Source organism: Stenella coeruleoalba, assembly GCF_951394435.1.
Source record: "Stenella coeruleoalba genome assembly, chromosome: 19".
Taxonomy (NCBI): Eukaryota; Metazoa; Chordata; class Mammalia; order Artiodactyla; family Delphinidae; genus Stenella; species Stenella coeruleoalba.
Window position 1 is genome coordinate 60,598,071 of NC_137165.1, and position 13,927 is coordinate 60,611,997.

The 13,927-nt window shown below is 54.2% G+C and overlaps 1 protein-coding gene across 1 annotated transcript in view; it reads left to right on the plus strand.

The window, feature by feature from the left end:
• The window catches only part of PRKCA (protein kinase C alpha), a 364,235-nt gene that overhangs the window by 336,459 nt on the left and 13,849 nt on the right, over window positions 1-13,927 (plus strand). Inside the window, exons 14-16 of the mRNA XM_079904472.1 lie at window positions 3,949-4,029; window positions 8,737-8,844; window positions 9,939-10,079. Coding sequence (XP_079760598.1) covers window positions 3,949-4,029; window positions 8,737-8,844; window positions 9,939-10,079 — 330 coding nt within the window. The remainder of the gene's footprint in view (window positions 1-3,948; window positions 4,030-8,736; window positions 8,845-9,938; window positions 10,080-13,927) is intronic.

The window sequence follows — 13,927 nt, forward strand, 5'->3', positions numbered from 1 at the left end:
CCGCTGTACAAGACAGGCAGCCACTTGTAGCGTCCTGACAGCCCTCAGGCACCTGGCTCAGGGAATCATAACCATGAAGATCGCGGTAACAAGTAGCAGTGAACCTGGATGACAGAGGCCCGGGTTCTGCCTCTGGCTTCCCTGTGCCGCAGGGAAGGCCGCCGCCAGCCCCTCCCGCCTCTCCTTTTGTGAGTTTCTCTGCGGTGGGAACCATGTCACCGGGGCAGCCCCTCGCCGGGGGGCTGCAGGGGGACAGGCATCGCCCGGGCTTGGCTGCCAGCTTCCAAGTGCCAGAGACACCTGCTCCCGTGTCCGTTGGGGACAGACCCAAGACAGCCTCCCGTCCGTTCTGTGGCCCCTGAGCTGCGTCCGCAGCCCAAAGCTGGCCCCCTAGGCCACCAGGAGCCGGTAGAGCTCAGTCTAGACCAGCCCTGAGCAGTAGAAGTAAACGCAGCCCCAACTACATGGAAGCAGCCACGTTTTCTTAAAAACTTAGAAAAGAAACGGGTGAAATTAATACCTGAGTTAACCCGCTATATCCAAGATGAAAGTTAGCCATGAGATGTTCTGCATTTGGGGCACCAAGTCCTCCGAATCGGATGTGTATTTTACACCCAAAGCATTTCATGCCCGTTTGCGCTGGCCGCGTGTCAGAGGCTCGTAGCCGCGCGTGGCTCAGTGGCTCCCGCGTGGGACAGTGCAGGCCCACACGGCTCACAGGGGACAGTGTCACCAGCCCCCTGAATCCTGTGCTTCTAAGTGTTCAGATCTTCGGTGGGGCGCTCTCCTCACACGGCTTCCCCTTTGCGGTGAGGTTTGGGGTAATTTGGAGGTGTTTGTTACTAGCAGCCGATCGTCGAGGGAAGTACGCTTCGTGCTGAATGTGCGTTTGCAGTGGTGGGGTTGCCCCCATCTCTCGTAGCTTAGATCTTTGAACCGTCTCATTTCATCCAGGGCGTGAGCCAGGGGTGACAGACTGTGAACGTCTCCAGGAGAAAATGCTCCAGCTAAGTCCTAAGCCCCGTCCTCTTATTAACAGTTAAAGGCGAAACCTTGTAAGCTCAGTGCAGGGTGAGCTGGCCGGCTCCAGGGGCTGAGCAATGCCATCGCCCAGAAACAAGCCATTGGCGCTGAGCCTCCTGCTGTCCTAAGCCTTGGAGGAAGCGTCAGGTGTCATCAGCACAAGTCAGAAGAGCTTAGTGGACCCTGAGAAGCAAGTTGGACCAAAGCTGACAGAGTCAAAACAAACGAAGGAACAAAAGCTTCCCTTGGGCCTGGCCGTCCGGGTGTGTGAGTCATTCTGACCAGGATCGGGGCTTCCACACCCCTGACTGCTGACACTTCTCCAAGCGGGTGGCATCTTCCAGCACCCGAGCAGAGGGGCCTGGCTGGTGAGACTGCTCACGTATGTGTAGAAACAGAGCCTGGAATAAAGCGTGGTCCCCCTCATCCAGCCCCCACTGCTCTCCAGCCTCGTAATTCGCACAGCAGTGCGGGGCCTCATCTCAGCCTGTGTTCAAAACAAGCGGAAACTAAGATAGGTGAACAGCAGAGTTTTACTGTAGAGCACAGAGACCTATATGCAGTATCCTGTAACAAGCTATAACGGAAAAGAATTTTTTAAAAAGAATATAGATACATACATGTATATATGTATAACCGAATCACTTTGCTGTACACCTGAAACCAACACGATACTGTAAATCAACTCTACTCCAATATAAAAAGTTAAAAAAACCACTAAAACACTGATTAATGAGAACAGACTGCAGGGCCTGGTTTTAATACAGTTACAAGAACAAATTTTACTCAAGTGCTTTTGAAATATAGTTACGACAACTGAAGTGATGATTTCAAATCTCATTGAACTAATTCTCAAAGCCCTTTGATTCATAATTTATTAATCCCAGTGCGAGTGATTCCATGTATTTGAAAGCCATAAAGTGCAGTTTTATAATTTTTTTTTTTTTTTTGGCTGTGTTGGGTCATCGTTTCTGTGCGAGGGCTTTCTCTAGTTGCAGCGAGTGGGGGCCACTCTTCATCGCGGTGCGCGGGCCTCTCACGGTTGCGGAGCGCAGGCTCAGCGGCCATGGCTCACGGACCCAGTTGTTCCGCGGCATGTGGGATCTTCCCGGACCGGGGCACGAACCCGTGTCCCCTGTATTGGCAGGCAGATTCTCAGCCACTGCGCCACCAGGGAAGCCCCATAAACTGTAGTTTTAAAACATGCCTGTCAATTTTCAGAGCACCGCTTGTTACCTGATTGGCTTCGGGCGAGTTCCATAAGCTTCTTGCATCTCGGTTCTGTCCCTAAAAACTGAGAAGAGGAATTTCTGGCTCACTGGGTTGCACACAGGGTGTGCAGAGTTATCTGAACACAGTAGGTGCTTGGTGGGTGTGTCTTTCCTCTCCCAAAGAGGAGTTCTGTTGTTCTTCTACTTGTTCCAGTCAGGCTTTGTCATTTCCCGTCTGGGGACCGGTGTGGCCGCCACCATTTCATGTCTTTAGGGAATAAGTTAGAGGCCCATTCTCGTAGGGTATTTTGTGCTTTTTATGTTTTCAGGAAGGAACAAAGGTAGTCTTCAAAAGGAATTAGGGCCTCTTCGTAGGTTCCCTTGGTTATCATTTTCTTGTCAAGGAAACGAGCCATAAAGCTGCCAGGTGGAAGCACGCGCCCCCTTGGTCCCGCCCACACCGGGCTACGTCAGAGGAGTGCGCATTGCTCGCGCCACGGGGAGAAATACTCGGAACACGTTAAAGGAATGAGAGTGGGCAGACACACAGGAGGTTAGCTGATGTCCCAGGACGTTTAATGAGACATAGGAGCCGTTTGGAAGATACCCTAGAACACCCCAAAGTCCAGTTTTTCTGCAGAATGGCAGGTGACTGTGCTGAGCACCTGTTCGTTACATCCTCGCCCCGAATTCCGGGGCAGATCCTCGGATCTGGAAAGTGGGTGCCTTTGGCACACGGCCCACCTGGGACGCAGCCGCTGCGTTGTGATAAGTCTCGCCTCTCAGAAATCTGAGTCAGTATCACCCCCTTCCACGGGGGGCGGTGGGGGAAAGGTGCGGAGCCCCCGTAGCACGTCTGAGAGTCTCAGAGGGGCAAGGTCCCGGGGCCCATCCCCAGCTGCAGACAGCTCGTTTCATCGATTCCTCCCCCGACCCTGATTTTACTGACGTGTCTAAACCAAATCTAAGATATCATGTCATTTCACCCCTAAATACTTCATCTCTCACGCACGTCACCCCTGCATACACCCCCCTCTAACTGAAAAGGACCCTTCGTAACTAATCATCAGACCGTTTATCCCACATGACGATATTAGCAACGATTCCCACAGCGTCATCTAATTCAAGACCGTATTTTAATTTTCCAATTTCTTTCTGCGTTGGGGTGGTTTGAATCAAGATTCAGACAAGGTCCAAATCTTACACTTGATTACTGCGTTTTTTGTCTCTTTCAAAAACATTTCAAAACATCAGTCCTTCAGCAGATGCCCTTGGGCGGGTTGTGCAGCCCAAGGAAACCAGCATGTTTCCTTTAGTCTCTCGTCCTCCTCACATCATCTTTCAGCAAAATTCTGTGACATAGTTTGATTGTCTTATTTATCAGACCTTTGCTCTGAATCACCTCGGGCTTTTTCCACAAATGAAATCCACCTCAGTGCCCAAATCATTTTCACCCAAGAAGATCAGTAAATCTACCTTCCAGCAGTGCCGTGGCATCTCCCGGTGGATTCAGAAGAGAAATTCCAAAATCATGGGGCGAGAGTTCTCTGTGTGTCTGATTCGAAGGGTCCCCTTCAAAACCCAGCGGCAAATGTTACCATCACCTCATTTGCATGAACGGAGTGTGTAAATGACTGCACGCTTGACTTCCCTGTTCCAACACAGGCTTTCTGATTGGCCACTAAATGTAGTTGATGTGTTTGTTTTCACACAGATAATCGCTTATCAGCCGTATGGGAAATCCGTGGACTGGTGGGCCTACGGCGTCCTGTTATATGAAATGCTGGCCGGGCAGGTAATGTTTCCCTGTGTTTTCATGCTTGTGTGTCGCCACGTAACATGAAGGCTCAGCTCTGTGGGGACCACGACAGCAGGACCTGGCCGTGTGGAATGGCCGGTGCTGGTCTGACTCCCCTGATCCTGGTGAAGGAGGGAGAAATTGTACAGAAATGCTCTTCTACTCCTAAAAACCCAAACGGAAAGCTACACTCTGGAGCGTGGACCATACAGCTTTTGCATCACCCGCCAAAGGTCCCTGCACCTTGAGGACAGTGGTGGCCTTTTGTTTTCGGTGTCTCAGCCCTTGGGTGGGATTGGCCTTCACCGCACGTTTCTCTGCAGAATTCACCCCGGCCGCTCCCGGGTGTAGAGCCGGTATTATTGTAAAGGAAGAAGTTAGTTAAACTGGAAGGAGTGTTTTAATAGCCTCTCCCGTCTGCCCTTCTCTCTCCTTGGGCAATTCATTGTAATTTTCACAAAAGCCCAGCGAGGCTGAACTTCCGGTTAAGAAAAGGCAGATTAGGTTTCCCTTGGCTGTGTGACGTGTCAGGTGACCAAGGGCATCGCTGCCTAATGGGGCACTTTCTAAGGTGGTGGCCTTAGTATCTGTGTTACTAGGGTAAGTCACACCCGCTGCTGTTGACAAACAGCTCCCACCCCCAAATCTCAGTGGATTAAGAATGGCAGTGGTGCGTTTCCCACATTTCAGATCTCTGCCATTGTACCTACTAATGATTCTGTCGTGGGCAGCTTTTATTAACTCTCAGCCCTCACGTGTGCCAGGGAGTGTGCCCCTCCCTGGCCAAGAGCCTTTGTAAGAGAGAATGCAAAGAAACACCCACATCGAGTAGCAGAGCTGCCCCCAAAGAAATCTTTGTTCCTGGGGAGAAGTCACCCTTTCTGACATGTTACATCCATTGACTCATTTATTATTCATTCAGTGCGTACTTACTGAATGTGCGTGGGAATGGCTGTGAGCAACACAGACAGAGACCCTTCCCTTCAGTAAGGTTACAGTCCAGAGAAAGACAGTAGACAGGCAGATACGGAAATGATGTGCGGGCCCCTCCTCGGCATCCTTGGGAACTGGTTCCAGGACTCCCACGGGTAAACCAGAGTCCTTGGAGGCTCAAGTCCCTTGTATAAATGGTGCGGTAATTGCGTGTAACCCAGGCACATCCGCCCGTGCACTTTACATCATCTTGCTATTACTCAGTATACCTAACACAATATAAATGCTATGTACCTAGTTGCAATATAAGTGTTATTTAAGTATCTGTTGGTATGTGGCAAATTCAAGTTTTGCTTTTTATTTATTTATTTTATATTTATTTTGGGCCACACCGCACAGCTTGTGGGATCTTAGTTCCCCGACCAGGGATCGATCCTGGGCCCTTGGCAGTGAAAGCGTGGAGTGCTAACCACTGGACCACCAGGGAATTCCCAAGTTTTGCTTTATAAACCGTTTTGGACTTTTATTTCATTTTTGATCTGCAGTTGGTGGACTGTAACAGTGATAAGCTAAGAAGAAAAGTAACAAAGCAGAAGGACGTAGAGTGTTGGGGGAGGGTTGAAGTTTTAGCTCGGAGCGCCAGGGAGGGCCTCACATAGAAGATAAAGTTAAGACCAGAAGGAAGTGAGAGGATGTCCACGTGCACATCCGAGGGGAAGAGCGTTCCAGACAGAGGGAACAGCCAGTGCAAAGGCCCTGGGGTGGGAGTGCACAGCTTTACACTTAAGGAACGGAGAGGAAGCCGCCCATGTGGCTGGAGTGGAGTGAGCTAGAGACGGAGTAGGAGGCTGAGATCAGAGAGGAAGAGAGGGCACCAGGCCCCGGGCCATGGAGACCATCGCAAGACCATTGGCTTTCCCTCTGGGCTGGGAGACCCCCGTGGTCTCTCCTTTCTCTCTTTCGTTGTGTCTTACATCATATAGATACTAAAGTTGTCTTTTAAGTATTAAAAGGTGAGGTTCCACCTATATTTGGTCTTTATTTCTCAATGATGTTGAGACTTGGTATTTAAAAAGTGGTTTGTGTATTAGTTATTTAGGTTTCTTCCATCAAGGAACCATTCTTCTTAAGGCTATATACTTCCGTGTGCAAACACAGAAAAGCCCGTTCCGTGGAACCACTGTCAGCGAGACGGCCGCTGGCAGAACACAGATCGCCTGCACCTTAAGTTAACTTCCCCTCCTTGGCATTTTGACAGTAAAATTTGACTGAATTCTTTGCCCCCGTGGGAGCTATCTGTTCGCAAAGGCGCAGAAAGCTGAGTTCCCCTCGAGACCCCACTCAAACGTTCTGACTCTGGAGTCCAGGAAACAAGCCCTGCTTTCATTCAGAGTCACATGGAAATGGCGACACTCCTTAAATACGGCATTTGAAAAGCATCCCACGTTGGGATGCAGTGTCGTCGGGCCCAGCTGCGGGTCCTCTAACTCTCCACCACGCCTGCCACAAACGGGGTTTTCATTTCAGAACCCCCTTCTTAAGTCCTGATGACTCCTCAGGGCAAATTTAAACATGTTCCTGGGCCGTGACTCAGCCCAGAAAGGATAGTGAAGGCTCTGCTCAGATCACGCCCACAAGCTACAGGGAATGGATGTCCTTATTGAAAAGGGAGATTACTTATCAACTTGTTGATGGGGTTGAGGGCTCAGTGTATCCTCTGTAATCACAGAGGGCTGAAGTTGAGCAGGAAGAGAAGACAGTTTATCTCAGTTTTCTTCTCGTTTGCTTTATTTGCTGTCCGCAGGCAGGGGGACAGTGGAGTGTGAAACACCCTGAGTCTTCCTGCAGCTCCTGGATCGCTTGACAAATAAGATTACGTTCGAGCATAATCGTATTTACCCGGCCCTGTAACGAGCATCTTGCTGCTCAGAGCGTCTGGGCGTTCGTCACAAAGCACCCAGCCTTCTCCTCTTATGTGCCTTCCCGCCAGGGTCACTTATGCTTGGTCTCCATTCCTGGTGACTCGGTAACGAGTCCTGTATCCCAGAACTGCAGCCAGAATTGTCCCTGGGTACTCCCCCCCACCCCGCATCAGTGATCTGTACATGACCATGGCAGGGCCCCCGTGACCACTGACTAGTCAGTGATTCCGGAACCATTCTGGGAAGCGTGAACCTCACCGCTCACTTGCCTATTTAAAATCCACAAATTACACATCACCAAGGAGAGCACTCCCCGTTCAGACATTTTTTTACACCAAGCCAGGCCTTTAGTTAGCAGGTAGCTTAGCTTGAAACAGTGAGTCCAGATGTGTAGAAATCTAAAACTGTAACACAGGGATGGGGGAAAGAGGGAAGGGGAGCCATCCAGAATGGTCCTGTATGCGAGGACTGCACCGCGCGCCACCCCTGGGTCCCCAGGCTCCGTCGCTGGGGGGGAAGGTGCATGTGACTGTAACGCTCCACCGCTGACCGGCCTCAGCACCCGGGCCTGAGCGCAAGCAGTGACCTGGGAGGGTGCTCCCGGGGCGACCTGGAGAGACTGAACGGGAACCATCGGAATGTTCACATCATCCCACACCTGGGAGTTATTCTTAGGAAGTCAGGGAGGAAACAGTGATGTGCACAGAGATGTTGGTAGAAGTGTCAGTTATTAGAAGACAACGCTGGAAGCAGGTATATATGTGCCCTGGACACACGAGTCCGTCTCCGACGATGTGTCACCTCACGGCGTTAGCCTGACTGGGAGCACGGGTAGCTACAGAGAAACTGGGGGGGGGCAACAGCCAGTGAAAAACAAGGAACTCCACACTATACGTCGTGGTTTGAAAATAACTGCCTGTTTTGCAGGCGTCACGGAACAGGTGCTCAGGAGAAGTGGGTTGATGCTGTCAGGCAGAGAAGCGGTGGGATGGGCAAGGGGACCGGCCTCCGCGCTGGCCCTTGGCCAGTACCAGCATCGGCACCCCGCACCCTTCATTGGGCACTCACTGGGCACGAGACAAAATCTCAGACACTTTAGACTCACCAGGGAGCCCTGTTTTACAAATTGGAAAACTGCGAACACAAGAGGTGGGTCACTTGGCCATGGACACCCAGCCAGGAGGCGCAGGGCCCGCGTTCTGATCCAGAGCCACCTGGCTTTAAAGCCGTGAGCTGCCCCCGTGCTGCCGTGCCCCCCACTGTCCAGGTGGGGATTGCAAACGCAGTAGAAGAGGACAGAGAGGTGCCCAGGGGATGGCAAGCCCCCGTCACCGCCACCGTGCCGGCGGCAGGCCCCCGACAGAGCAGAGGGCCCGAGTGTGGATTCCTGGGCCTGGGGAGAGCCCTCTATGCCCGTGTTCTGCGTCCCCTTCACCCCAGGTTCAGAAGCCAAAGGCATCCGCCTTCTCCACCCTCACGCACCTTCTGAACGCAAGGCCATCTGTAACCTCACTTGATCGTAGTGAGATTGTTTAACACGTAATTACAAGATTAATGGGTTAATTGTAACTTACTTACAAATCCTTAAAAACATTACTCAAAAACACCTTCCCTGAAGAGTGGGGTTGCCCAGAGCGAGGCAAGGGGCAGAGGAGAAAATGAAAAACACACCCGACCGCCAACCTAATGAAAGACAGCCCGCGAGGTCATCTAGCTAAGCCTGCAGCCTGCCGCGTGCATGTGGGAGAGGCCCGCTCTGTTTCCCGGTGCTGGGTTGGGTGTGCGGGCGCCGTGGCAAGGTGTGGAATCGCTCAGCCTAGGCGCCCCCTCCCCCTCTCTTCCGGCGCAGCCTCCGTTTGATGGCGAGGATGAAGACGAGCTGTTTCAGTCCATCATGGAGCACAACGTCTCGTACCCGAAGTCCTTGTCCAGGGAGGCCGTCTCCATCTGCAAAGGGGTAGGTAGGCTTGGGTTCCTTTGGTGGCCGTGGACAAGAGGGTCCACTGGGGAGATGCCATGCAGACGGTTCTAAGAGGCACTGTGGGGGGACCACATGCCCACGCCACTGGGTTTGCAGTTAACTCGTCACGCTTTTTTTTTTTTTTTTTTTTTTTTTTGCGGTACGCGGGCCTCTCACTGCTGCGGCCTCTCCCGTTGCGGAGCACAGGCTCCGGACGCGCAGGCTCAGCGGCCATGGCTCACGGGCCCAGCCGCTCCGCGGCATGTGGGATCCTCCCGGACCGGGGCACGAACCCGCATCCCCTGCATCGGCAGGCGGACTCTCAAGCACTGCGCCACCAGGGAAGCCCCAACTCGTCACCCTTCTTGTGACAGCATTGTTTTTTCCGAACCGTGAGTCTCCGAGGGCATCTTGGTCCGGGCAGTAAATAGGCAAGTGCTGCTTGTTATGTGGCCTCCTGTGTGACGCTGGCCTGTGGTGCTTCCGGCACACACGGTGTTTAGCAGTTGCCCTTTTACGTATGTGTTCTGAATGCACGTAGAGAATGGCAGCTCCTGAAACAGTATATAGAGACGGCTACTTAAATTCTTCTTGTGTTTGCTGTGGGTCCAGATTGCTTCCCCGTTTCCTTATCACAGAAATCACTGTAGAAAGGCCCACTCGTGTCCCCATTGTGTGAGTCGGCGTCACTCAGAGCATCCTAAGACGTGGTCCAGGCATCCCTGCCGTCAGGGCTGGGGGCAGCGCAGCAATAGAGCGGGCGCTGGACCTGGCATTCCCTTTTCCCCTGGTTTTTGAGGGGGTCTTTCTGTTTCTCTTTCTTTTTTTTTCAGCTTTATTGAGGTGTAATTGACAAATAAAATGGTAATATATTTAAAGCACACACTGTGATGGTTTGATGTATGTGTACAGTGTGAAAGGACTCCCACAGTTGAGTTAATACATCCGTCACCTCACATCACCTTTGTTTTTCTGGTGAGACCGCTTCTGTCCTGCGGTCAACGGACTCAGTTGTACTATCCAGGACTGTCAACTGCAGTCACCAGGTTACCATGCTCCACGTGAGAGCTCTCTCTCCTCCCACTTTCTAGCTGATGACCAAACACCCCGGCAAGCGGCTGGGCTGCGGGCCCGAGGGAGAGCGGGACGTGCGGGAACACACCTTCTTCCGGAGGATCGACTGGGAGAAGCTGGAGAACAGGGAGGTCCAGCCGCCCTTCAAGCCCAAAGTGGTGAGTCGGGGCCGCGGCCGTTTCCCGAGCCCTGTTTCCCCCGATCCTGGGGGCTTTGTTGGCAGAGAGGGGGCTGCTGACCGCCGGCCTCTGCAGGCCCCAGCCTGGCCCTTGCGCGCGAGGTCTGAGCTGACCTTGAGCGTCAGGGGAGCCTGTGGCACCTGTGCCCCAAAGAGGGCAGCAGAGTCCCCCGGATGACGCGAGGACCGGGGCAGGTCGGCTTCGGGGCCCGGGCCTCGTGCGCCCCACGTGGCTGTCGTCCTTGCCCTGAGTCCTCGGCAGGAGCCCTGTCCGCTGCAGCTCCCCTGGCTTGGCCTCGCCCGACGGGAGCCCTGCAGCATAACTGGGCCTCAGCTGGCCCCCGGCGGCCCGGGCGCGGTTCCCACGCTGGCCAGCCCTGCCGCGGGGGCTGTGTGCCCGCTGGCATCGCCGGCACTGCTGCCTTTGTTCAGACACGTCCTGTCTGACTTCTGGAGTCTCCCGTTTGTTTGGGGTTTGGGGTTTTTTTGCATTTATTTGGCAAACACTACGCCCCAGGCCCTCCCTGCTCTCAGTGCTTTACAAATTCGTTCATTTAGCCCTCACAGCGACCCTGTGAGGTAGCTACAGTTGTCCCCAGTTTACAGTTGAGAACCCTGCGGCACAGAGAGGCTGAGTCACTTGCTGGAGGACACACAGTGGGTGGTGGAACCAGGGTGCAGACTTCGGTGTTGTGGCCCGCGATCCTTTCCCCACTGCACAGTGGCTCGTCTTCACGTCTATGCCTCTGGAGATAAACCGAGGGTCTGTAAGACGTCTGCCCCCTCACTCACCCCACCTGCGGCCCTGCCGTGCCTCCCAGGCAGTCCCGCTTTGCCCCGCACCCCGTTTCTGAGGGCCGGGTGGATCCATGCCTTCCGGCTCCGCCCCGTCTCGGCCAGGATGGGGTGGGCTCCCGAGAGCACCGGGTAGCAGCTTTGCACCACAGTCGGCTTCAGAAGCACCCCCAGTGGTGACGCGGCCCGTGAGCTGGCTAAGGGGACCCTCCCGGGGCGCTAGGGCACCGGCTGGGCGGCTCAGGGCTTATTCTTAGAGCGGCAGCTTTCTCATCCGATGCGCTTATGTGGCCTCTCCTCCTGCTGGTGGCGAGCCCACGGATTTTATTTTTCCAAGATACTTTTAGCACAAACCGAAGAAAACCTAAAATGAATCGGGTCAGTTGACTTCCTCCTGAGTTGGCGTTTCAAGGAGGGGCCTTATGTCTCCTCTGCGCCGTCTTCTCTGCAGCCAGTTCTGGACCCTGAGTCGGGAGGCTCTCCTAGGAGAGGATGCCGGCCCTCCAGGTTACAAAACCTGGTTTTAAGAGGGAGGAAGATGAAGACAGTGATAAATGGCGCTGCCGGCGTCTCAGAGGAATATTGTTGGGGATTTTCTATCTTCCCTTTCATATCTCTTTAGCCTTCTTAAGTTAAGTATGAAAGGGGTACAGTAGCAGCCTACACACAGCTTAGTTTCTGTACAGGAACAACGTAGAGACGCACGCTGACCCTGCTCTGCCTGTCGAGCAAAACGCAGCTACTTGTCAGTCACGTTGCAGAAGGAGGCTCCATGCAGCGAAGTCAACCGTGATTTATCCATCTTCCTTTTCTGCTTATTCCTGCCTCACTGGCAGAAGAAGTTGTGTCTTCTCATAGCTTCCCACCTATGGCAACGGTGGCCCTGAACTCAGATGAGGGGAAGCCAGAGGGTCCTTGGCTCCGACAGCCAAGAAGGCACCGTTCCCCGTGGGCCACAGAACTCACTGGACCGCATGGTCACAGCCCGTGGCAGGCAGTTGAGCCGGGAGCTGGGTCTGGGGCGGGGAGTGTATTTATTTATTCCTGGAACGCTGCTGCTGTCTGGTCATTGTTCAACCGAGTGCTGGTTAAATTTTTAAAAAAGAATAAACTGCGTCTGGCTGTGAAGAAACAGCCCCCGAACTCACAAACAGACGTGGAAATCATGGACCAAGGCCCTAAAACGGACGGATTCGTGCGAAGGGCCTGTCTGGTGAGAGCTCATCTGCTCGCGGTGAGACGGCCCAGGCAGAAACCCATGTTGTGCTGGGGAGTCTGGACACAGAAAAGGAAGAAGCTGGGAGAAAATGCAGAAGGACAGGGGATGGGAGAGGCGGGAAGCGGAAACCACGGTGGGTGCGAGTGGCCACGGGAACAAGCAGCAGACTTTTTGTCCCAAAGCAGAAGAGCGTCAAGGGCATGGGGACAGGTTGGAGGGTTCTGGCCCCCAGAGAGTTCATCCCTACAGCAAGCCCCCTGCACGGCCGCAGAATGAGGCCCTTATCGCAGGAAGGGGCATCTCAGCGGTCTCCCGGGACACTGCGCTGGGGCGGCAAGACCACGTGCCAGGAGCAATAGTGGCCGTTCCCACCTGCAGGAAGCAGCGCACGGCACGCTGCCGTCGAGGCTGCCAGACACGTGGGGCTTGACAGGGCAGCAGCAGAGGAGACCCGACGGCCTCTGAGTTACTCCGCGAGAGGGGTTCCCGGCTTTCTCGGGGGAAAGTGTAGTTCCCTCACCCAGAGCCAATTACAGAGTCAAAAGAGTTTCTAGATAAAACCCGGAGCCGCGTCCTCTCTGGCGGGCAGCGTTGTTGTTTAGAGAGAGATGCGGTGGCACCAGCCTGGCTTTCGCTGCTGAGAAACCCGTCAGGCAGGTGTTTCTGCCAGAGGCTCTTCCTCAGCGCGTGCAGTGAACCCGACGCTGAGAGCAGCGCTCCTCCTCTGAGCCGTGTTTGTAGCCCTGGCTGGCTACCGTGTCTGTCTGGGTGAAGTCTGCTCGATGCGTTTGTAGCAAGTGCTGGGGAATCAGTTTCCCTGAGACTTATCGTATTAAGGACCGTTGGCCCCTGGCTCCCGCGAAATCAAGGCCTTGGTTACTGTGAACACCAGCAGCAGGTGCCCGCGGTTGTCGGGAGATCAGGCTTGCCGGTAAGCTTGGGAGTCTCATGTTTGTTTTAGTTTTTACGTTCGTTTTGGACCCTCCAGTGAAAGTTTTTGCAGCGTCACTGACTTCCCTCAGCTGAGCTACCGTACCAGTGGGCAGCCAGCGCTTCCCTGGAGGGTCGGGGCTCCCACGGTGCCCTGGCTCTGCTCACCTTCCCGTCTCCCGGAAGCTGCAGCAACGTGCTGGCAGATGTGGGCTCCACCGTCCCGGTGCATGGCGCCACGCACTGGGTCCGCGAAGAGGCTCCAGCAGAACGTTCCATCCACGGCAACATTAAGGGTGGGTCTGCAGTGCAGTGGCAGCCTGGGTTCTGTTCAAGGCCGCACGTGAAGGAGGGCGGGGAGAGGGGTGACAGTGTCAGGCGGGTGGAACTGTGGCCTTCCCCCCGAGGGGGGCGAGTCTGGAGGCTCAGGGGTGCACCAGCTCCAAGAGGGAGTCGGGAGCCTGCCCTGCGGCCCCCCACGGTGGGAGAATCCGTGGCCCGTGTGCGACTGTGAAGGTGAAGATGATTTGCTAGGAAGCGGGCCCATCCTCGCGTGCTGGTTTCTTTGGAAAAACCGAAGCCAAAGGAAAAGCAGACGGCTGTGCTGTGATGCTCTCCTGGAGAGTGTTAGCAGCTCCGCAGCGTCCCTTCCTCCCTGTGGAACAAAAGCACAAGGCAAGCTGGTTTCAGTTTTCTCTTTACTTGCCTCTCTGTGAAGGAGGAGGTCCCACGAAAGGACGATGGCCCAGCGTCCTGAGCACCCCCCGCAGAAGGAAAGCTCTTCCTGTTTGCTTTTCCTGAAACCATAGAAGGCCTGCATCTTACTCCCTGCAGGCTGCCCTCAGAGGCACACGCGAGCCCGAGATCCTGAGCCAGCGTCACTC